The sequence below is a fragment of the Nuphar pumila genome, chromosome 9, assembly GCF_984573655.1.
Source record: "Nuphar pumila chromosome 9, dmNupPumi1.hap1.1, whole genome shotgun sequence".
Classification (NCBI taxonomy): Eukaryota; Viridiplantae; Streptophyta; class Magnoliopsida; order Nymphaeales; family Nymphaeaceae; genus Nuphar; species Nuphar pumila.
The window spans coordinates 117,409,692-117,432,563 of record NC_143257.1 but is presented as its reverse complement, the minus strand read 5'-3'; the positions used below and the strand labels follow the sequence as shown (position 1 = coordinate 117,432,563).

At 38.2% G+C, this 22,872-nt stretch overlaps 1 protein-coding gene across 1 annotated transcript; it reads left to right on the top strand.

The window, feature by feature from the left end:
* Window positions 1-233: 233 nt before the first annotated feature.
* Window positions 234-17,388, top strand: LOC149829018 (DNA-directed RNA polymerases II, IV and V subunit 9A). Its single transcript, XM_090017027.1, has 5 exons — window positions 234-557; window positions 4,778-4,836; window positions 5,022-5,097; window positions 14,695-14,853; window positions 16,684-17,388. The coding sequence occupies exons 2-5, from the start codon at window positions 4,808-4,810 to the stop codon at window positions 16,762-16,764; spliced, it is 345 nt and encodes a 114-aa protein (XP_089873153.1). The 5' UTR covers window positions 234-557; window positions 4,778-4,807; the 3' UTR covers window positions 16,765-17,388.
* The last annotated feature ends 5,484 nt before the right edge of the window (window positions 17,389-22,872 follow it).

The window sequence follows — 22,872 nt, the reverse complement described above, 5'->3', positions numbered from 1 at the left end:
CCACCAAATGCTTTTGCCTTGTTCACAAGGGCATAAAGAAGGTGGTGGAAACCCGATTTTGTACTAGCCTTGCCCGTAAAGCCCCAAAAATTTTCGAACCCAGGTCGGATCCGGATCCGACCCGGACCCGAACACCCGACGCCCTCCCCGGTGCTTACTTAAAGCACACAGGGAGGGGGGCGAGGGTTTCGAAACCCTGGTGCCCCCCGCTCTCTTTCTCTCACCTCGCCCGACACCCCCCTCCTCTCCTTCGTCCTCTTAAGCTCGCCGGAGCCCTACGCCGGCGACCCCACCCCGCATCCGGCCACATTCTGCCGACAGCCCACGCCGGCGTCTCCCTATCCCCCGCTCCTCCGTCCTCCTCGGTTCGCCGGAGGCCTCCCACGCCGGCAGCCACCCCCTCCGCTGCTCCCTTCCCTGAGCCCCGATCCTCTCTCCAGACCCCCAGCCCCGACCCCTCTTTTCCGCCTCTCTCTTCCCGACATCCGGCGACACCCTGTCAGCATCCACCTCGCCTCACCGGAGGCCACCTGACGCCGGCGACTCCCCCCTTGCAGGTACACGCCTCCCCCCTCCGTCTTCTTCATCTTCTTCTCCTTCTCCCGCTGTTTGCGGCAGAGGGGAGGGCGCCGCTGCCCTCCCCCTCTCTTGCTCTGGGTCGGGCTCGCAGGGGAGAGGTTCGACCCCTCCCTTCTAGTGACTATATCTATATTTTCAACACTTTCTTTTGCAAATCCAACTATGTGGATGTGCTTGGCATGGTAAATTTTCTAGGAATCAGCCATTGGATCTTGTATTTTCGATGAAAAATGTGATTTTTAAATGATTGAATATTTATGAAGATTACGAGTTATTGATTTTAAAGCCTTAAAAAGTCTGGTTTATGCATCGAAACCAAGCATTAAATCACATTTGTTTGATTAGCTTAAAAAGAAAAAGACAAAATGAATCATAAAAATCAGCGTTCATATTAGTTCTTATATTTTTAGTTCTCACATTCTAGTGACAAAAAAGGCAAAAAGACCTTTAGTGATGCATTAAAAACGTAGTCCCGCTAAAGTTTTGAGATGTCTACTGGCACTTTTAGTGTGCCACTAAAAGCCCCTTATAATTTTAAAAAGTCTTTAGTGGAGCACTAAAAGTTCGAAGCAATTTGTTTTTTTTTTGTTCTCTGACCGTCCATCAACACTAGTGATGAGCGGTTAGCCCCAAATGAGTTCAGCACGGGCCTATTTCTCTCTCTCTCTCTCTCTCTCTCTCTCTCTCTCTCTCTATATATATATATATATATATATATATATATATATATATATATATATATATATATATATAGAGAGAGAGAGAGAGAGAGAGAGAGAGTTTGTAGTGACTAGTGCCTACTCACCCTACGTTTGTGGACCGTCCAATCTAAGTTAGATCGAACGTGTCACGGGCCTACTTCTTCAATAGGCCAATGCGGCGTGATGGTCCTTCCTTACGGCCGCAAGCCTTCTGATCACTCGCTTGCCGTTGCGGATGCTTTTGATCACAAAGAGTGCAAGAGAGCGAGAGAGAAAAGAGGGAGAGAAATTGCGATCACTTGAAAGTAATCACAACGACGGTGAACAAAGAAAGCTCAATGCAATTGCATTCATTAACAATTTTGCCCTCATGATCATTACAATTCATATCTATGGTCTAACCCTTCAGGACATTATCAACCTGAACCAAAGTGCAAGGGTGGCCCAGAGAAAGTTACATGTGACTCGACACTACATCAAGACTCAACCAAATCAAAACAAACTCTAGACACAACTGTACAAAGTAGGTAACAGGGGAACATACTCCTCCTTTCAAATCATGCGTCGCCCTCTGCGCCATTTGCTTCGTAGTATGCTTTGACTTCAGCAGGGTAGTGGCTCTTCATCCGAAATGTTGGCTCCCATGTCTGCTCTACTGTCTATTCCTGCTGCACGAGATACTTTTTCGCTTCGCCCAAGTAATTGACCTTGTGGCGAAGGATCTTGTTGAGACACTTCTTGGCTTGTTGTGCTATCGGGGCCCTCTGCATGGTAAAAGCGTGTTGTGGCACGCTACGTTCCGGATCCCCCTCATCCGTGTAGAAAGGTTTCAGGTTGCACACGTGAAACACCGGGTGCACCTTGAAGTCTGGGGGAAAATCCAACTTGTAGGCTAGGTTGCCCACTTTCTTGGTGATGGTGAATGGTCCTTCATACTTCCTGATCAGTCCGCGGTGCCATCCACGGAAGATACCTCTGCGGTCTGGATAGAGCTTCATCAACACCTAGTCCCCAACACGGAACCCAGTGGGATGTCGATTCTTGTTCGCCCACTTCTTCATTCTCTTGGCCGCCTTGTGCACAAATGCCTTCGCCAGTTTCGTCTGCTCGTGCCAATATTGAACAAACTGATAGGCAAATGATGATCTTCCCTTCTCTTGCGCAACAAGAGTGTGCGGGGTCTGCGGCTGTTGCCCCATAGCTATCTCGAACGGGCTGTGGCTTAAAGACTTGATCTTTTGAAGGTTGTAGCAAAATTGGGTCATGTCCAAGAACGGGTTGTAGGCGACTAAGTTCAATGCCTCTAGGTGTTGGACTTGTGAAGAGTTTATTTTAGTTGACTAGGCTGTATCCGCGTAGGTGTAGTTTAGTAATTTTATTTTTATTTATCGTTAAGGGGATGTTTGGAATCAGAAAAATAGTAGGAAAAGTGAAAATAAGAAAGAAAATTTATTACTTTTCCATCCGTCCCAAACGAAAGAAAAAACTTAGACTTTTGTTTGAAAAAATTCCTCTTATCAAAAGTTTCCTTTTTTCATTTGGGCAAATGCTCATGCTCAAAGCATTTGATTTCATCGACTGCCACTCTATTGCCTTCATCTTCATCTTCCTCCCATGCACCTCCATTTTCAAGCCTCTCTCTCTATCTCCCTTAAAGGGGGTTTGAGCCAAAGTTACCAGAAGCTTCTTAGATAGGTGGCAAGCTCGGTTTCTGGAAACGCTTGATACTCCTCGCTTTTGAAACTTGATGAGAATCTTGATTTTTTCATGCTTCTCCTATGCTTTCCACACACTTCATCTATTCTTATTATATGTTATTTCACTCTACTTTTCATGTTTTTATGTGTTTTCTCTCACACTTCACACTCACTTCCATGTGCTTTCTCTAAATTGTTTTTAGATTTTGTTAAAAATTTAATTCTTACAGTAAAAAATCATGAAATTTAAGAATATAAAAAATCATGAAATTTAAGAAGTCACTTTTATTTTAGTTTTTATTTGTGTTCAATTTTGATTTCAATTCAACTCTTATATTGTTTTTTTTTATTCCTCGCTTCTTGCTTATATATTTTAAAATGCATTGCTTCTCGCTTCTGCTTCCTATATCATTTCTCGTTTTTGCTTCCTAGTCTGACAACCTTGGTTTGATCAACCCCGCTTCTCCTTTCCTCCAAGAAGGTGCTCGCCTGTTCTACCACACAAGACCTTCTCACATTTTTCCATCCCGTTTTCCTCTTGCCACATAAACAAGCTAAATTTTTTTATGTGGTAAAGTTTTCATATCAAAACTTTTCATAGGAAAAAAATTCTTTTCGTATGATTTTTTTTTCTTGCTTCCAAATGCCCTAAAAAGAATATAGAAGAGGGGGGGTGTTTAAAATCCTAACCAGTTGGGGTCCGATCTGGGTCGACTAGCCGGGTTTGCCAACTATGCTCCTTTCTTCTTTATTCCCTTCTTCTTCGTCTCTGACCTTTATTTCTTCTTTTTCTCTTCTTCTTCTTTCTCCCTCCACTCCCCTTCTTTCGTCTTTGCCTGCTGCTTCTTCCTTTTCTCTTCTTTTCTTCTCTTCCTCCCCCCTCCCCCCCCCCCCCCCTTCTTCTTCCTCCCCTCGGATCCCCTCTTCTTCTTCTTCCTCCTGTTTGGCTAATAGACAAAGAGAAACAGACATGTGAGGGAATATATGCTTATACCATGTTTCTTTGAATGCATGATATATTTGATTCTTTTATTGATTGATTAATTTGTTTTTGTTTATATGTACCATGTTTCTTTGACATTTGAATGGATGTTTCTATACAAGCATAATTCTGTCAAGGCATAATTTTTTGTTAATATATATGATATATCATGAATGTGAAAGCATGTATACTTAATTTGATGTATATATATTGTTAAGACTTTAATTTGTGTTTAAATTATTTAGCTTTTATTTATATTGACAGTTGTTTTGTTTGTTTATTGATTTTTTCTTAAGTTTTTGAGTAGGTTATGTAATATAACTGTCTTACAGTGTTCGATGATGTGTTATGTTTTGTCTGTTATTGTTCAATGATTTTGTGTATACATGTTTGTTATTAATTTTAGCAATTCATTTGCACATTTTTTTTATATTTTTTGTTTTTTCTAATCGGAGTGCTGACTAGTTCACCTAGTCTTTTTAAGGGTCTACTGCCTAGCGGTTTTGACTACATAGATTCAAATCTGCCTTTTTTCCCTTGGGATCCACATATATTCAAAGGACAAGCTTGAGATCTTTTGACACTTTCCATCTCTCTTGCCTGAAAAATCTAAAAGCCTCATCATGTTGACCTTCTTTTTTCTTTCTCTCAATTGTGAAAATGGTAATCTGTGCATGAGGTTTTCCTCCAAGAACTTGAACTTTTTGTGGTGAAAATTGTGAAATTTCCATCTGAAAACTATAAGGAACAATGAAAAATTCTCATCCTTATGAAATTTTGATGTGGTTTTTGGATGATTGCGATCTTTTTCTTTTTAGTGACGCCGAGAGAAATTAGCAGGAGCAACCATGAGTACCATGAAATTCTGCCGTGAATGGTAATGATTTTTTTTGAGTTGGTATTTTGATGCATCATCTTATTTAGAATAATTGGGGAAAGTTGGAATATTGCAATGTGGAACAGTAAACAATATCCCAACTTATCCCTATATCTTGGATAGTTTTGCCTAACCCTCAAAATCCACATACAGTCATGTGTTTACTGGGTATCTCTGAACTGCAGCAACAATATATTGTACCCAAAAGAAGACAGGGAACAAAAGGTGCTTCTTTATGCTTGCCGAAATTGCGATCATCAGGTTCAAGTCTTTTCTGAATCATCACTGTTTGTCTTCCTCTTGGGAATCATAAGTTTATATCTTCTAAACTCTAGGGCACAAGGTGATTGTTGGAGGTCTTGTTGCCACATAGTTATATTTCTAGTTCCTAAATGCAGATCTGTTTATTGTTTATCTTACTTGCCTTTTGACCTTTTGGATGAGGTATTTACTTGGTTGGCTTCTTGTCAGCTCAAGAGATTCACAATGTCTGTGTAACTTGGTCTATGGGAGAGGGTCCAGATGAACTGATTAGTTTAGAAATCCGGGATATGTTGTGCTCGAAAAAGTTTAGCTTACCAACTGACCTTTTTGGATAAGTGGATGCATCTGAACAGCTTACCATACAATAAATGTGTGTGCATGTGCCTATAGGATATAAATTTGCTGGTCTTATGTGTTAAAATATGTATTTGTCTCATATATATGTATATATATATATTTATGTATACATACATGTATGAATGTACGTACCATGTATTATATTATATACTTAATATAATGTATTTATTTTATTTTTTTATTTTTGTTTTATGGTGGTTGAACTAGCCGTTAGGCACTCCTAGCGGCTAGTTTGATCTCCTTTTTCTCCCTCTTCTTTGTGTATGCAAATGGGTTCTCAGTCCATTATTTGTTATGCTTTTTGAGCATTATTAATCAATAAAAATATTTATTTTTTATGGGTTGTTCTCTTGCTCTCATTCTCTCTTTGCCTTAATGCATTTGTATTGCCCTTAGTGGCTTGTTGTATTGCCTTTAGTGGCTAGTGTTAATGGCTTATTGCCCTCTTGTATTCTTGTACCCTTGTTGCTTGATTACGGTATGTACATGCAATCTAGTGGAAAACGTTATTTTTTTTCACATTTTCCCACTTTTTTATTGATCTAATCTTATAGATGTGATCTACATGGTTTCTTTAGTAGAAAACAGGTTTTGGATAATGTCTTGCAACATGTAATTTGGTTTTCCAAGGGCTTCCAAAATCAACAGCCCACTATGTACCAAAATTTCATGACTAAAAAAAATCATATTTCTACATCGTAAAATATGTCCCAAAGTGTGATTCCTAGCAAACATATCATCCTGAACACATCTATGAGGTCAGGTCTATGTCACATGGGTATGGGTGCGGGTACGAAGAGTACGACACGACAATTCCAAAAAATGTTGGTACCGGGACACGACGGTAGATATGTATATATATATATATATTAAATATTACATAAATATAAAATAAATTTCAAAAATTAAATTATATTATTCCAACATGACAACATAAATTAATTTAACATTTAACAACCAACTAAACTAGTAATAGAACATGCTAACAACTTTTATTCAAAGAATCAAAATTCAATAACAAGTAAAGCTACAACTACAACTGAAAATATCTAAATAATCTATATGTAGTATGAAAATATCTAGATTATTAGATATATTCAGTAGAAAATATCTAATAATCTATATTCTATTTAAAAATAGACAATCTATATTCAGTCTGAATATCTAATAATATATATAAGTATAACTGGAAAACACCTTAAAAAAATTGAAAAACAACTTAAAAAAACTGAAAGAGGAAAATCGAGAGGGAGACGGGATGGGGAAGACGAGAGAGAGAGAGAGAGAGAGAGAGAGAGAGAGAGAGAGAGAGAGAGAGAGAGAGAGAGAGAGAGAGAGAGAGTTCTTTAAAAAACTCCACACGGGTTGGGTATTTTTGGACCCGATGCAGTGCAGGCGTACTCACAGTGTGTCTGGTGGCGGTAGGGGTGTCAACGGGTAAGGTTTACCCGGACCGACCCGTACCAAACGCTATAGGGTGAGGGTATGGTGATAAATAAGAAGACCCGTAAAATTAGCATGTTGATCACATCCATGGGGTTGACTGGACCCCAAAAAGCAAAACATAAAAAAAGGAGGTTGCTAAGTCGTTTATATGTACAAATGATTGTATATATATACACACAATCAATCAAGTTTAAAAATCATAGGTGCAAGTTCTATCCACTCAATCTGACCCTATGAAACACGGGCACTCCATTTAGGGTGCCATACCTGTGTCGATATGGGTACCACCACCTAAGGGTGTCAACGGGTCGGGGTTGGTTAGGACCTAGGTGGAACCAGACCTGGCTCTAATTTTCGGGTATGGTATTAGGTCCGAACCCAAGTCTAATCACACCCACCATAAGAGAAACTATATCCGGACCCGATAAAAACTAGATGAACTAGACCTGAGCCATACCCTATAAAATACTATTTTTTATCATTTTTATATTGAAAATTAAGGGCCTTAATCAGAACTCGGGTCGAGCCCGGGTTTGGTATAAATTTTCACAAACTATACCCGGATCCATGTATTAAAAATTGATGGCTGTAAATACAATGATTTCTTCCCGACTCAAAAAAAGACGTTTTTTTTGTCGAAAAGACTAGATTGAGTCAAAACTACTTGCATCATGAGAGTTCAACTAGATTGTACCTACAATATATTAGTGCAAAAGAAAATGGAGTTTTTAGATGAAGTCCACCACTATCAGCCTAAAACCCCTAAGAGTAGGGGTGCAATCGGATTGTGGATATGGATGGTTATGCTAGATCCGAATCCAAATCTGAAAATCAAACTGTAGATGCCAATTCAAATCCGGATCCAAATCATATCCAAAGTGGTAGATTTGAATCTGGTTCTAAAATATGTGGTAATAATGGATTCAGTAAAAAAAGATAAAAAAATCTCTTTATATTATATGGAAGAAATGCATTCAGATCGAATTTTGATTGAAATTAGAATTAGATCTGACCTAAAATACTCATCTGAATCCAATTTGAATATGTAAATAATCCAAATAAACAAATCCAGATCCAATCCAAATGGACATTAAGATGTTACTTTAAGGGCCTATTTGTTGCATGGGATCTTGTGAATGATGTTTAAGATGGTTTGAACCAGAGTTGCCAGTTGAGGAAGCGGGAGCCGGAAGCGATACGGGAAGCGAGACACTTTCAAAATTTTAGGAAGCGGGAAGCGTGGGACGATTTAGAAGCGAACCGGGAATCGTCTCGGAAGCGACCTATGAAGCGAGGGGAAAGCGAAAAAATTAAAAAAATAAAAAATACAAAAAAAACAGAAAAAGGGGGAAGCACACTTCCCAAAAATGGGAAGCGCGCTTCCCAAAATTTTTTTGCGCTTCCCAGCCCATTTTGGAAGTGCGACATTTAACACTTCCAAAATGTGCTTTGGGGAAGCCGTTTTCCCAGTGCCTTTGGCATTTCCAGTAACTCTGGTTTGAACATGTTGCATTAAGGCCTCTCATGATGTCTATGAGAAAGGTTGACATGGTACAAGTAAAAGGAGTTAAGGAAAGAGGAAGACTACTGAAGACTTGGAATAGGCAGTATATTATCGCTTTAATATCAACTATTTCAAGGTAGCCGATGATATCAGGAATATCTCGCGATATTTTCAAAATATCGCAATTTTATTGTGATAATACTGCGATTATATCATGATATTTTTGGGAAAAAAACTCTTTATGTTTCAAGTTTGCATTTACTATCTTTTTGTTTCTTTTTAATACCTTTTAAAATTTGCTTCTTTATATTTTAGAAGAAAAATAATGCAAAACTTATTATTTCATTATCTTTTTGGTTATTAATTGTATTTTTTTTTTCAAAATTTTAAACTATTGGGATTGTTTTGAGAAATACAAACTTTTGAAAATCTCTCTAAGAAAAACCTTCACCAAGAAATTACCTTGAACGATATAGGTGACATGAAAGATTGTAAAGTGACCGAAGTTTTAGCTCTAGATAGACATGAATGGAGAAATAGGACTCGTAAAGCTGACCCCATGTAGTTGGGATATGGCTTGATGATGTGATGATTTTTGCATGGGATGTCCCTTTTGTATGTACGGCACTCCCCTTCTAAACAATCATGCTTTTATGGACTTTTCATACTAAAGACCTTCCCAGTGAAATGTAAAAGCCTGGGGCCCAAATCTGCCTGCATGGACAACACCCAGGATGTTTGTTTCAGCAATAATGGGAAAATGATGCTTTGCCATACGAGAAAGGGTCATTTTCCCGTTAAATTAATGGGCCCTAAGGATCTGTACCTAGAAATCACATGGATTCAGATCGGATATCTAACAATATCCAATATGTTTACACCCTTTTTTAAAAGTATGTGTCAGTCTCATGGGTCGGGCCCATGACTCACTCTATAAGGCTTCTGGTTGTCAATTTTCTTGTTGATATTCATTAACATGAGATTCTGAATCTCATGTTTGCGTTCACCTAAGAAATTGGGCCTTGGGTGTTGAACTTGCACAACTTACCTGAGAAAGTGCAAATGTTCCTGTAGTTTGTCAATCTTATTTTTTTAGGAAGTGGGTGAGACCAAATGCCCTAAGATTGGGATACGATTTTGGAATAATTTTACCATATATGACTAAAATAGCGTAAAGGAACCAAGTATGAAAATTGGCGGCAGATTTGACATCTAGCCTTCAATGATTTCTGTAAAAAGTTGTGCAAGGTGTTATATTTTGTAAATACAGACTCTTTTTTATTTTTCTTGGATAATATGAATGATGATTGATAAGTACCTTGTTTATATTAGACTTCATGTGTCAACTTCTATCTTACCACTTGCTTATGGCTATTTTGCCTGCAAATCCTCAATTATGTATTTTAAATGCTAAAGGTAGAACAACTATTGTAGTAGGAAGTATACTAGTCTTCATATTTCTGTGTTTCTATGGTTTCAATAATTGAAAAAATTGAAGATAAATTTTAAAATTTGTATCGATCTATTTATATGTAATGATTAATTGTTTATAGATGCTATATAATTTGTGCAAATTGTCAGAATTATAAATACTAATAAGATATGGAAATCATTTCAGCAATTAATCTTCAATTATACTAGAACATATGCCAGCTGTCTTGCAAGTTTAGCTACTAAAGTTATTTCTTATTCATTTATTTTGAAGTGTTTTTATAATTTCTTTTGATCTTTGTAATTAAGTATCTTTTATTCATATTACATGATGGAATATTGCTATTGGAATTTATGTATTCTTTTGATCGTGTTTTGAGTTATTTGTTTACTAATTTATTCTTGTCAAACTTGTGTTCGAGCTCAAAAATATATTGTTCCAAAGGGAGATGAGACTATTGAAGGTGTTGAATTCAAGATTGACTTAATGGAGCAGCTGGAATGTTAACAGGCTAAGTGTTGAATTAAAACTTTGAGGAGAAAAGATGGACCAAACCATTACGATTAATCGGTTGGAATCCATGTCGTGAGTAATGCAAAGGAGTCCACTTAATTGCCTATAAAGAATCCTTTTTCTTATATGTGTAGTCATTGAACCATTGGAATGATGACAGGTGAACTATGTGAGGATGACCTTATGGGAGTCATGATCAAAGTGAGTAGTTCAATTAGGTGCCTCCTAGTTCCGTCTTGGATAATGGCCGAAAAGACACCTCTTTTAACAGTTCCAGTTCCTGAACTTTCCATGTAGTTCAGTGCAAGGACACATTCCACCCACTTTTAGGGCACATGTGGATACACGATCATGGTGCCGTCTTGTCCTCCTATCATAGATGTGTCAAATTCCCATTACAAGGAGGAATAACCATAGCTAGAACAGAGAAAAACATACCCAAATAATAAGAACCTCACATTGCCGAGTACCAATTTGATGGACATGTTCCCATTATAGAAGCAAAAGGTATAAGAACACTCACATGGCCGAGTACAATTTGATGGACATGTTACCATCATAGAAGCAAATGGTAAACCCATGCGAATCGAAGAGGTCTCAAATGATCAAAGACCTAGGGAACCACTCGCGAGTGAACAGTCTTGAGGATGGCAAATAATGTGGCGATCTGGGTCATTAGGTCCTTGTTTCCAACCTTGGTCCCGGTAATGTCAAAACCAAGAATGTCTTTGAAAAACAAAGGGTTGTCCAGATTTCCTGGAACTGGATTGATCCTATCCCTGCTTTGATCGTTGACCACCAGTTATTTCGTTTTTTGAGAATGGGGTTAATTCCTGCTTAAGCATATCAAGGGATTCAATGATCTGTGGTTCGGGGTTCGGAAAGGTACGTGGGGTATTCAGTTACTGTAGAAGCAGTTCCGCTTTCCATTGTAGTTTTATTCCTTGCTTGAGATGATGAGATATAGGAAGGGCTGTTCAGAAAAATGTAATTAAAATTTGCTGGAAGATATAAAGGTGTTAAATAAATGAAATGGATGGCCTTTTTTCTGTTGCACTTGACAAAAAATATTGTGGTCCTAACAATTTCCATTGTTCTAGGAAGTGTGAGCTAAAGCCTGAGTTAGTTTGTGATTTTTTTAGCATAAATTCTTGAGCAGTGGTAATGTTATAGGAAGTGTGATCAGAGACCTGAGTTGGATTCTGATTTCTTTTCTAGCATAAATAATGTTCAATGGATGCTTTCCATAAGAAATTCGTGAAGCCTTTGGTCTAGTTTCACTTTTCAGCTGTGGCGTTAATACACCTTTGATTTTTTGAGTCATCATGTTTTTTAATTTAACTTACTGTTGACAAACTTGTTAACAGAATGCTTTTGCATGGTGAGTATAAATATGAGATATCATGTCATTAAGACATTTCCAGTCTCAAAAGTTGGTCGCCTATTTTAAGCTGATCAAGGAGTGTAAGAGATGGCTATTGAATTTGTTGTTTGTAGATGATATGAACTATCAAAATTAGTGAGAATAAGGTGTGCAAGAGTTCGCTGGTATAACTTTAAGGAATACCAATAGTGATAATATCATCTACGATCAGTTGGTCATTGGCTATTGCTGTTGGTGACTAATATGTAGAGGCCAAACAAACTTTTTTAATACCAAAACAAATATGCTCATAAGGTACCATAGTTATAAAAGATCCATAAATTAGAACTTGGCATGACAATAATCAATGTTGCGAAAAATGTACCTTGTGGCTATTGGAGTGTCTTACGGATTTATTTACTGTATGTAAGATACACAGAATTCCCAGAGCTTTTAGATTTTATTGTTGCAGATTATCATATCACTTGAAGCAATAAAATACATCTATATTTATTAAAACCATGTCCTCAACTATTGATAAACTAATAGAAAACAAATAACATCTAGTTGTAAATGATGTCTTAGTTGCAGTTAGACATTATGATCAGAAAAAGGCTATGTAACCAGGGACACTGCACTTAGGGTGCCGTACTCGTGTCGACATGGGTACTGGTACCTGGACACGGCAAATGCTGTGTCCTATATTATATTATATTATATATTTTCAATAAATAATATATATTTTAGATATATAATATATATTTTTTAATATATATTTAGCAGTATCCCCGTACCCACATTTTTTGGGATTGACGTGTCGTACCCTCTGTACCCGTACCCAGGTGACATAGGAAAAAAGGATTTTTTGTATGTTACCTTAGTTCTCAAAGGCGGTAGGCGGGGTGCCGAGGCGGTGAGGTCCTAAAAAGACTAGTTGCGGACAAGGCAGGACTGGTCGGTACCCTAATTTAAAAAATTAAAAAATACACAAAATATGTAAACAAATTGTTAAAATTAATAACAAACATGTATACATCATAAAATCAATTAACAATAAACAATAGACAAGACATGACGTTTTACACTGTAAAACAATTATATTAAACAACTTGCTCAAAAAAATTAAGAATAAATGAACAATGAAATACAGAGTATATATATATATAACTGAAATACATAATATTATAATATATGCTTATAATATCTTAATATATATAACTATTTATATTTACACAGAAAACAGATATATGTGTGCATCAGCATCTCTGTGTGTGTGCATGTGAAGTGTGAACTGTGAAAAAGACAAGGAAACATATTATATATATGCTCTCCTTCTGCCCCGTTAGGCCCATTCAAAAATCATAGTGTTTGGTATTTTTCTCACATCTAATACCATAGATGTGATCTATAGGTTTTGTTTAGTGGGAGCCAGCTTTTGGATCACCGGAATCTGACCTGTATACTGGTCATTCCAGTGATCCAAAATCAATGGCTATGAAGCCATCAATTTTTCCTGGCTCATAAAAATACATTTTTTCATCAAAAAAACATGATCCAAGAGTCGATTCCCACTAAATCGAGCATGCTAAACACATCTAACAGTTCAGATCTATCATAAAACACTTCAAATTATGGGGCCTAATGGGGCAGAACGACAAAAGAGGGCTTGATATGTTCAGTTCTCATACACACACACACCCACACACCCACACACACACATATATATATATATATATATATATATATATATATATATATATATATATATATATATATGAAAAACATAAACTATAGAAGGGGTGGGGGGGGTGGGGGTGGGGGAGAGAGTGGGGGAAGAGCAGAAGAAGAAAACCGAGAGAGAGCTTCCCTTTTTATACTTCCCCCTTTGGCACGGTTGACCAAGTGGTCAACGAAGTTCAAAAAATAGAAGCCAAAAATAGTCCTTCAGCCTAGGCGGTAAAAAAGGGTCCTACCACCCAAACCCAAAAGCCCATGCGGTGGGACTGTGTCTAGGTGCCACCTTTGACAACTAAGAATGTTACATGATCATAGTTCAAAAGAAATTTGTGGTGTCTTTTTTTTTTTCTGGTTTTTTTCTTCCCAAAGCAACTAATGGTGCAATGCCCATGTAATAATAGGTGATTAGAAATAACATAGTAGAGGTCAAAATACACACTCTTGAGGGTCATGTTTCTATCTGTCTCCAACAGAATTTTAACCATCAACTTTCGTTTGTGGTATTACAGATTATGCAGATGTGGTTGTGGTACAAACAGAATCAATTGGTTTTACACATAACCTAAATTCCTCCTCCAACCTCCAGCAGTACCTGTATGTTGATTACAAACTGCCTTGTGCACTAATTCTTTTCTCCTGACTTTCATTTATCTTAAAAGTAAACTTATATGTTGAGACACATAAAAATGTTAAAATAATCCAAGTGATGCAGTGTAAGTACATCTAGATATATGTGATTGCTTGGAAAGTGGTATTTGCTATAATATTTTACTGGATGATGATATTAGCTAACATGTTGATCACCCTAGTTTGAGTCATACTTGTATGTGTTATGAAGAAAAAAATGTTAGGATTTTTCTTGGATGAAAGACCATGTTGGAGACAAGTATAATCCATTGTTGCATTTTCCGAGCTTGTAGCTGTGGATTCAGTCATGTATTCTCCTTTGCTCGTGTTCAGTTAAATTATAAAACGACCTATTAGCTTCATTTGAAATATTAATCTATTATTAAATTTTATTGGGAAATGACAATTTCTGAAGAATTTTCTTTCGGGACATAGGCAAAACGGTAAATGAAAAATAATTTTTTCTTTTACATTTAGCCTTTAGAAGTTACAAATAGTAGAAACACCTTACATGCTAATGCAAATGTAAATGCTATGAAATTTTAACACACCAAGTTGTATAAAGTTATGAACATGTGATGTGGTGAACTCATAATTTACTTTTGTGGCATGTAGGAGGTAGCTGACAACAACTGTGTCTACAGAAATGAAATACATCATTCTGTTGGTGAGCGTACTCAAGTCTTACAAGACGTAGCTTCTGATCCAACCCTTCCTAGGACTAGAACTGTTCGATGTGCATTATGCAACCATGGAGAGGCTGTCTTCTTTCAGGTTTATTTTTCTTGTTCCTATATTTGTTATATGAAAGAAGTAAATCAAACTTGGTATTTGTTTATGTCATAGTTTTTGCAGTGTGCTTTTTATAGCAGTGTCGATTATTGATGTTGATGTCTTCATAATTCATTGTCATTCATGAATCTTAAATTTGGGATCCTCTTCCTCGTTTTCTTCTTGTTTTTTCAAAATTTCATTGTGATTGATATTGATTTTTCCTGCAACTTGTTACATAAGTTTGTGTACCTTTAAATTCAATTTTTTTATTGGTGATATGCTAAACCATAATAATGTCATTGTCAGACAATACATGTTCAGTGTGATGTGTGGTTGATATTAGGAGTGAAGTCTCTTTAGAGAAGTATATTTCATGCAAGCTAATAGAAATTCAAACATTATGGAAAGTTTTGAATTCCATGTTAACCAATAATATATTTCAGTGAGCCATAGAATCTTTGGATAGTGCACTCACATTTTGGAAAGGTAATAAAGTACTTCTAAAGAGTTGGTGTTTCAAAATTTGGAGGCACATCTTATGACAAAGAGAGCTTCTTTGGACATCTTGCTGGCAAGCCTTGTATTGAGAAGAATCACAAACTCTTGCAAGATAAGATCCAGGTGTGATGACATCACAAGCAAATTATGAATAATGGAGAGCCTCATTTACGTGATACTTGCAAGATAAGATCCAGATTTTTTCAAGCTACACACCTTATGTGGTACTTGTAGTCAGTTCAATGTTGGAAAACCCTATGAGAAATCGTTGTCTTAAATAGTCGTCAATGCCACTATCGGCATTTTGAGGGGATCTTATGGTAGAATTTTTAAGCAATTATTTTCTAGGAAGAATCTTCAAATGTTTTGTTGCTTTGAAAAATAAAATGTGAACATAAGAGCTTAAACTGCAAGTAGCTTGTATTTTCCAAAATTCTATACAAAATAGCTGACACTACATATTTAGAAAAATAGAAAATAGTAAACGAATCTATTCAAAGACAAAAGTTGTCAACATATGAAAATATCATGATTTCTAGTTAATCTCATGATGGATGTGAAAAATGGCCATATTTATAAAATATCACAAGAGAATACCTCATGAAAATTCTTTTAATTATGTCATAGAAATTAAAAAATATTGGAGATTTTTAAAAGACTTGCTAGCGCTCATCCATTTTTCAAGCAATTGGACTTGATTACTAGGTAATAGTTTGGTTGAAATCTAGTGAATGAACTCCGACATGGTGCTGCAGTACTTATAGCATGATAGGTGTGATCAATTGCAAAAATTGTGTTACATGAGGAGATATACTTTAGAGATTCATTGGTATTTTATTAAGTCGGTAGTATATCTTTGCAAATTCTTCTTACCTGTTCATTGTTGGATTGCCATTTCTTCATGAAGCATGGTAGATATGGCCTATAAATAGTTTGCATGCCAATTTTTTTTGTCTATCTACATGCTCATTTCCCTATTTATGAGACAAGGATTTGTCAAGATAGATATGGCCTAGGAATTACAAGTTAATGGAGCTTGCAAGAGTGATGGTGGCAATTGCTATAGACTTCTTCGTAGGCTTATAATGTCTTTGTTGTACCTGATCTCTATGCTGAAGCTCGTTTACTTGTGAATTACTGGTTTAGCTTGTTTGCTTCTTGCAAAAATGTGAAAAATGTATACAACCAGAGTTTGTCATGTATCAAACGAATTAGAACTTTTTATTGCATCCAAGTTATACCCCATTAAATTGTTTTTCTAAATTGCTACCTAAATTTTTTTCTATAAATTACATCATACACTAATAATATTTTGATATTTGTCATTTTCAGGCGGCTGCGAGGGGTGAGGAAGGAATGACTTTATTTTTTGTCTGTTGCAATCCCAATTGTGGCCACCGATGGAGGGACTGAGTTGAAGGTCTTGGTGACTTTGGTGTACATGCCTATTGATCCCTTAAATAGTGACCTTAAAATCTTCTGCTGTTTTTTTTTTCAATGAAGTACGGGGAAACCACCCTCAGGATCAGAGACCCAGTCGCGCTGGCTAAGCGTTTTGGACTTACGGTCGCTGTCCTGACAGTGTATACCCGTGGCGCACCCCTTGCCCCATGGACCTTGTGGAAAGAAAAATTGTAACAAGATATCAGGCGATAGGTGACATGTTCCTTTTATGAATATTTAATGTCTGAGATGCCCATGCACAAGCTGAATCATAAGGGAAAGCTTTTTGGGTGGGCTGGAAAGGGATGAAGGGTACCCATGGAGTTTTACGCCTAGGGCATCATTAGGGCACTGACCTCTCGTTTCTTTTTGACATGTATTGTGCTATTTGACCATCCATTTCCAAACTGAATGACCACTTGTTTTTTGGCTAGACCTAGGGAAAAACTCCATCATCCAGTGCACCTTGGCAGCCCTCTTGTTGGTAAAAATCCTTAGGTTTCCCTCCCCATCAGGAACTAGATACCAATATGATTTTCGTAGCTTGCGACCATGTAATTTTTCTAGAAACATAAAACCTTGTGCTTTGCTTTTGATCGTTTCTTCCTCTTTGCTCTTCTTTTACTAATGTGCTTTTTTTTTAATAAAATCACATTGCACAAATGCAATGTGCTGCTGCACCTGATCACCCTCCATCTCCTGTTGTATGGCCTGTTAGAGTGGGGCTCAACATCAGATGGATGGTGATCAGCATGGGGACTGACGGTCTTTCTTTCACTTGGTACTGATGTTTTAAGGCCTGTTTTTTTTTTTTTTTGTGCTTTTGAGTTTCGTAGCTCATGATTTTAACAATTAGATCCATAAGGGAGAGATTATTGCTTAGGATGTAGCGTAACGTTTTGATAAACTGGGGTCTGTATAGTGTTAGTGTCAATGACATTCAAGGCCATTATTGCTGAGCTTCGACTCTTTTTGTTACATAAGGCTGGGGGTTGTGTCCTCAACCTGGAGTTTTACCTCGCAGATAGGCAGACCCATTGGGTATTGACTCCATTAGCTGTGTCAACTGAGCCAGATGACTTCACTGTCTCTGAAGATTCACTACTTAGCTATTGATAGGGCTGTGTATGGGTCTGTTTGAGTTGGGTTTTGACTGGCTTGTTTTTGAAATTCGGTCTAAAAATTAGACCCAAGCCTGATCTAATTGATCTGGGTTTGGGGACTCAAATTGTAAAACTGTATGGTTTAACGGGTCTGAGTATAAGGCTGTGTTTTTGTAAACTCATTTTTAACTGGGGTCTAAAATTGTACTGGGGTTTGATTCAATTTGATTTGGGTTTGGGTTTGAATCTTATCCTGACAAATTGTAATCCTTTTTTGGTTAATGGGTTTGTGTGTAAATTGGGTTAGGTATAGAAATAAGTCAGGTCGTAAACAGTGAGTTCAAAGGTATCTTTTAACAGGATTATTATTAACAAATTTTATTGCAATTGTATGAAAACTTGTAAATTGAATTCTGTATAAAAATTACTATTCTAAGTCTGACATAAATTTAGGCATGAAAAAAGCATTACTTGAAAAGGGTTTTGAATGCAAATTAGATTTGGGATGGGTTCAGTACATGAATGGTGAGTTTGGGTTTATGTTCACTAGGGCTCGGTTTGGTAATGAAATGGGTTTGGGTGCAAACGGTGATCAGGTTTGGGTGCAGATTTTAAGACCTAGGCCTGACCAAAGTTTCGATTAAGACCTGCGAATTTTCAATGTAAAAATGATAAAAAATAGTATTTTACCGTGTATGGTTCATGTAGTTCTTATTGGATCCGTGTATGGTTTCTGATATTGTGGGTCAAATTAAACTCGGGTCTGGACTCGATACTATACCCGGAAATTGGGGCCAGGTCTGGTTCCATCTATCTCCGAACCAAACCCGACCAGTTGATACCCCTAGTTATGGGTCGCTTTTGACCACTCTAAAATAGGAAAAAATAACTTGATTGACTGGACGAAACAGTCCCACAGATTGTTGTGTCCTTTTTGTGGCCCCATGTATGGAAGCAAAACAGGGAATGCAGGCACCCGCAAAACAGACACCTTGTTTTCCATTCTTGGGAACAAAAAGAGTTGCACCATAGGGGTGCAACTTTTTTGTTATAGTGCAACTCTTTTTGTCCAGGAAGGAACAGTCCGTGATCACTTTTCTGTCATAATCATCAAAAACCAACTTGTCTTAAATAAGAGTGTTCAAGACAAACCTGTCAGAACCTAGGGTCCAACACTTTCGTCCCTCCAAAATGTTACGCAAGCATGCCTGCTTCCCATTTTGTCAAGACGGCCGAATCCTATGTCCAATGGCTAGAGGTGGGCACTGGGCCGGGCTGGCCCGGCCCGGCCCAAGGCAGGCCGACACAGGCTGGCTTGGTCCAGCCTGTTATTATATATATTATATATAACATGATAAATATAATACAATATATATAAAACATAATATACATAGTATATAATATAATAAATTATATCTATAATATACATTATATAATAGGCCTGGCCCGATTAGGCCCATGGGCTAACGGGCGGGTTGTGTGCCAGGGTTTTCCCAACGGGCCGGACCGATGCCCACCCCTACGAATGGCCATTGTGGGGTGGGCCCCACACAGGATGTGACGTGTTCCAATTGCACGAACAGGATTATGCACGAACAGTCTCGTTTAGACATTGCTGGTCAGGTGCAGAGTTGTCCTGGACAAGCTGAGTTATAATACGCCTCTTTTTTGTTTTTTTGGTTTTTAAGTTTTTGTCTAAGGTGTTGTGGACATTACAACTCCAGGGGGAGGAGCGAAACATTGCCGGACACTGTGTGCCAAGCATCCCACGCATCTGCCCTTTGCGTCAGGTGATCCGACGCAAACAGCAACAACCAGCGGACATTGTGTCTGTGGAATCAAACACCCCTTAAGTGACTAAAATGTGGTTATTACCAAATCTTATCTGCTCGGGTGCAGATTTGGATGTAGAGGCAAAGCAAACAAACAGGCTAGCGATTGGCTGGTTTTTAACCAATATTAAGAAGACCCCCACGGGTTATTATTCAACGTACCACTGAGGTTTGAACTTGCAATGTCCCACCACAAGGAGACGTGCCGACAGCTCCTACCAACCACGGGGAGCCGTTGGTAAATGTTTTTTCACCAAATATTGTTAGATTTACATTCGTCCCAAAAATTGAGAAAAATTCAAGGCATCATGTTATTTTTTGTGATGAATTAGGAAAACCCTCATCGAGAACCCGATCGCCTTAATAGGCCGCCGGCCTCCCTGCAAGGTAAAACTCCGGGTTGAGGACATGGCCACCCAGCCTTAGCTGTCTCATAGTTAATCTGGGTATCTGTCAGGATTTTCTCACCAATAGAAAATATGGAAAGGTAATACATTGAATACATTACAAGTTTATCCACATTTCATTGTTTTGTAAATTTTGTTAGGATAACTTCAAAATATTGGTGGTATTTATGACATTGGAGAGGGTGTTGCGTGTGCACCCCGCGGTTCCGGGGTCCCTACTGAGTGCCGTGTGGCGCTCAATGGGATGTATGGAGAGAGCCGTACACCGCCGTACATCAAACTGCAGGGTGTACCATACACCCCACTAAGCACCACAGGGCGCTTAGTGGGGACCCAGGAACATGCACTGTAGCTACAGTGCGTGTTCCTGGGGGAACATATAACCTGCCCCGATGACATTGATACACGTGTAACCGGCATCCCTGTCCTTAAGTTAAGCGTGACTACCTTAGAAGGAAGACAAGGAAGAGCTAAAAATTGATCCGACAAGTATTTTTAAATTTAACAAGGAAATGAAGATTCCAAAGTTATATGTTTACCCACCGAATCTGGATCCAAATAGGGTACATGGTCTAATCAGATAAACGTTTACATGTGGTCATGTGGGTTGGATTTTTGTTGGAGGCCAAGTCTGATTTAGGTTTGGATCCTCATTTGTATGTGCAAATACTACATTGAATCCAAGTCTATTTACTAATTGGACACCATTTATGTCTACAGAATGTAACTAAACAGTACAGTGGGCTGGAAAATCTGACAAAGCCACTCGTGGTTCGACTTGTGTTCAGCTCTGGCTCGTTACCTAGTAATAAATATATTTTACATAACATTTTATGTGATAGAGAGTGGAAGGCTGGAGTGTTTGCGTGTAAGCAGTAAGTTTGGAGTTCAAAGTCATTTTGCTTTTTTTTTTTTCTATGAAGGAAAGTAGAAACTACCTTTTTTTTTTACAGGCGAGTTGAGGTTAGGCAGACTCCTACCAGTTACACTATACCATTGGGTTTTGAACTTGGAACGTCCCAACACAAGGTGATGTGCACTAGCTCCTCCTACCAGACAAGCGGATCGAGCCCCGACCTTTGGAGTAAGCGACCTGGTTGCACTGGACTATGCCTGCCGTACACCTATGATCACTTTTCCGGCAGCATAAACCGTAGCACACCCCTCATTCCTATGGAGCTACCAGCTACAGCTTGCATAAGGAGAGTGTTGGTGTGTGGCTTTGCCTTGCCAAATGGGACCCATTTAGAGTCCCTTGCTTTGGATCTATGCAATCCCAACTTGAGGGGATTGTTGCTTTGTGTTTTTTGGTAATCACCTATGGCAATTAAGGAAACCCACCTTTTGGAGGTTAGTTAGAATCCTATATGGGAGGTGCCTAACGCGGGATCTCTTGTGAGAGAGGAAAAAAAAAATGAAAACAAGAAAAAAGAAGAAAAAAAAGAGACTTAAAGATATATTGAGTCTATCTTGTACATGGTGGGTGAAGGTTAAAAAACAAGTGAACAACTTCAATGGAAAGGGGAGAAGAAAGAAGGTGATGCAAACTTTGGTTTCAACTTGTTAGGTCAAGGTAATCAATATTAGCTACATGTTAATGTATTTTTTCTTGTTCTTGAGATCCGTGTATTCTCATACTCTCTACATGGATGTAAGCAGTTTTGCCGAACCACATAAATTCAGTATCTTGGGTGCCCAATTGTTGGTTTTCATTGAGTTGTTTGTTTGTATGCTTTTCGCACCCACAGAGAGAGTTCAATCCCACTACCCCCAAACCCCTTAGAGCGAGTTCAATCCCTTCTGCAATTAGAAGAATGCCTTTACTTGGCGTAGTGGGGTGGAGCCTTGGCAGCTAAATAGGCAGTCAAGGATCGATTCTCATGGGGATCACCCTTTTACACAAACCAACGCCTACCATAGGTCCTGAGGGCAGGGGTCCTAGCCATATAGTTTTACACAGCCGGCACAACGGGTGTGGTTTATTGGAGTTATAAATAATAAAAAAGTTACAGTTCAAATTCTATTATCTTAATTTAAAAAAATGCATTTTTTGCTAAATGAGACAAACCTAGCTCTCATTTGACTTCGGGCTCATCATGAGCTTGAGCTCAGCTCACTACAAGGAGTCTAATTGGTCTCATTTTGCCAGCTCTACAAATGCACTTGGATTCAAACGGACATGACCCAAATAAGAGCCAGTCACATCACAGAAGATTGCACTTTTGTTTGTTACTTACTGAAACAACAAATTTCCACTCGATTCTAAGCAAGTGGTTTTTTGTTCTCTTCCTCCTCGAGCTTTGAAAAGGAAAGGAAAATGGACCTTTTGCTTGTTGGAGCAGTAGCTCCTGGGCCCCACCCACCTCTAAGAGCATGAGATCTTCCTCCCTTAGATTTTAGGGTCATGTGCTCACAGTAACCCAAGTGGACAAAGTCATTTTCTAGTTTCTACCACAACCCCCAAGAACGAGAGGGTGTTGTGTGTTCAAGAACCCTTGAGATCTATTTGCAATAACTCAACAAGGAGCAGCCACACTTATTATCCCGAGGCAGAAAAAGTCCGTCCTCAAATCTCATCCACCCCACGTCCAAAATCTCAAGCATTTATTTCTACCTCTCCTAACTGTTAGCAGACACAGTGAACTAGAATATAATAATTTACAGAAGATCAGCTACAGGGGCAGTGTGTATTCATAACAACACTTTAGGGTAAAATTTCTCTCTCATGGATTGTCA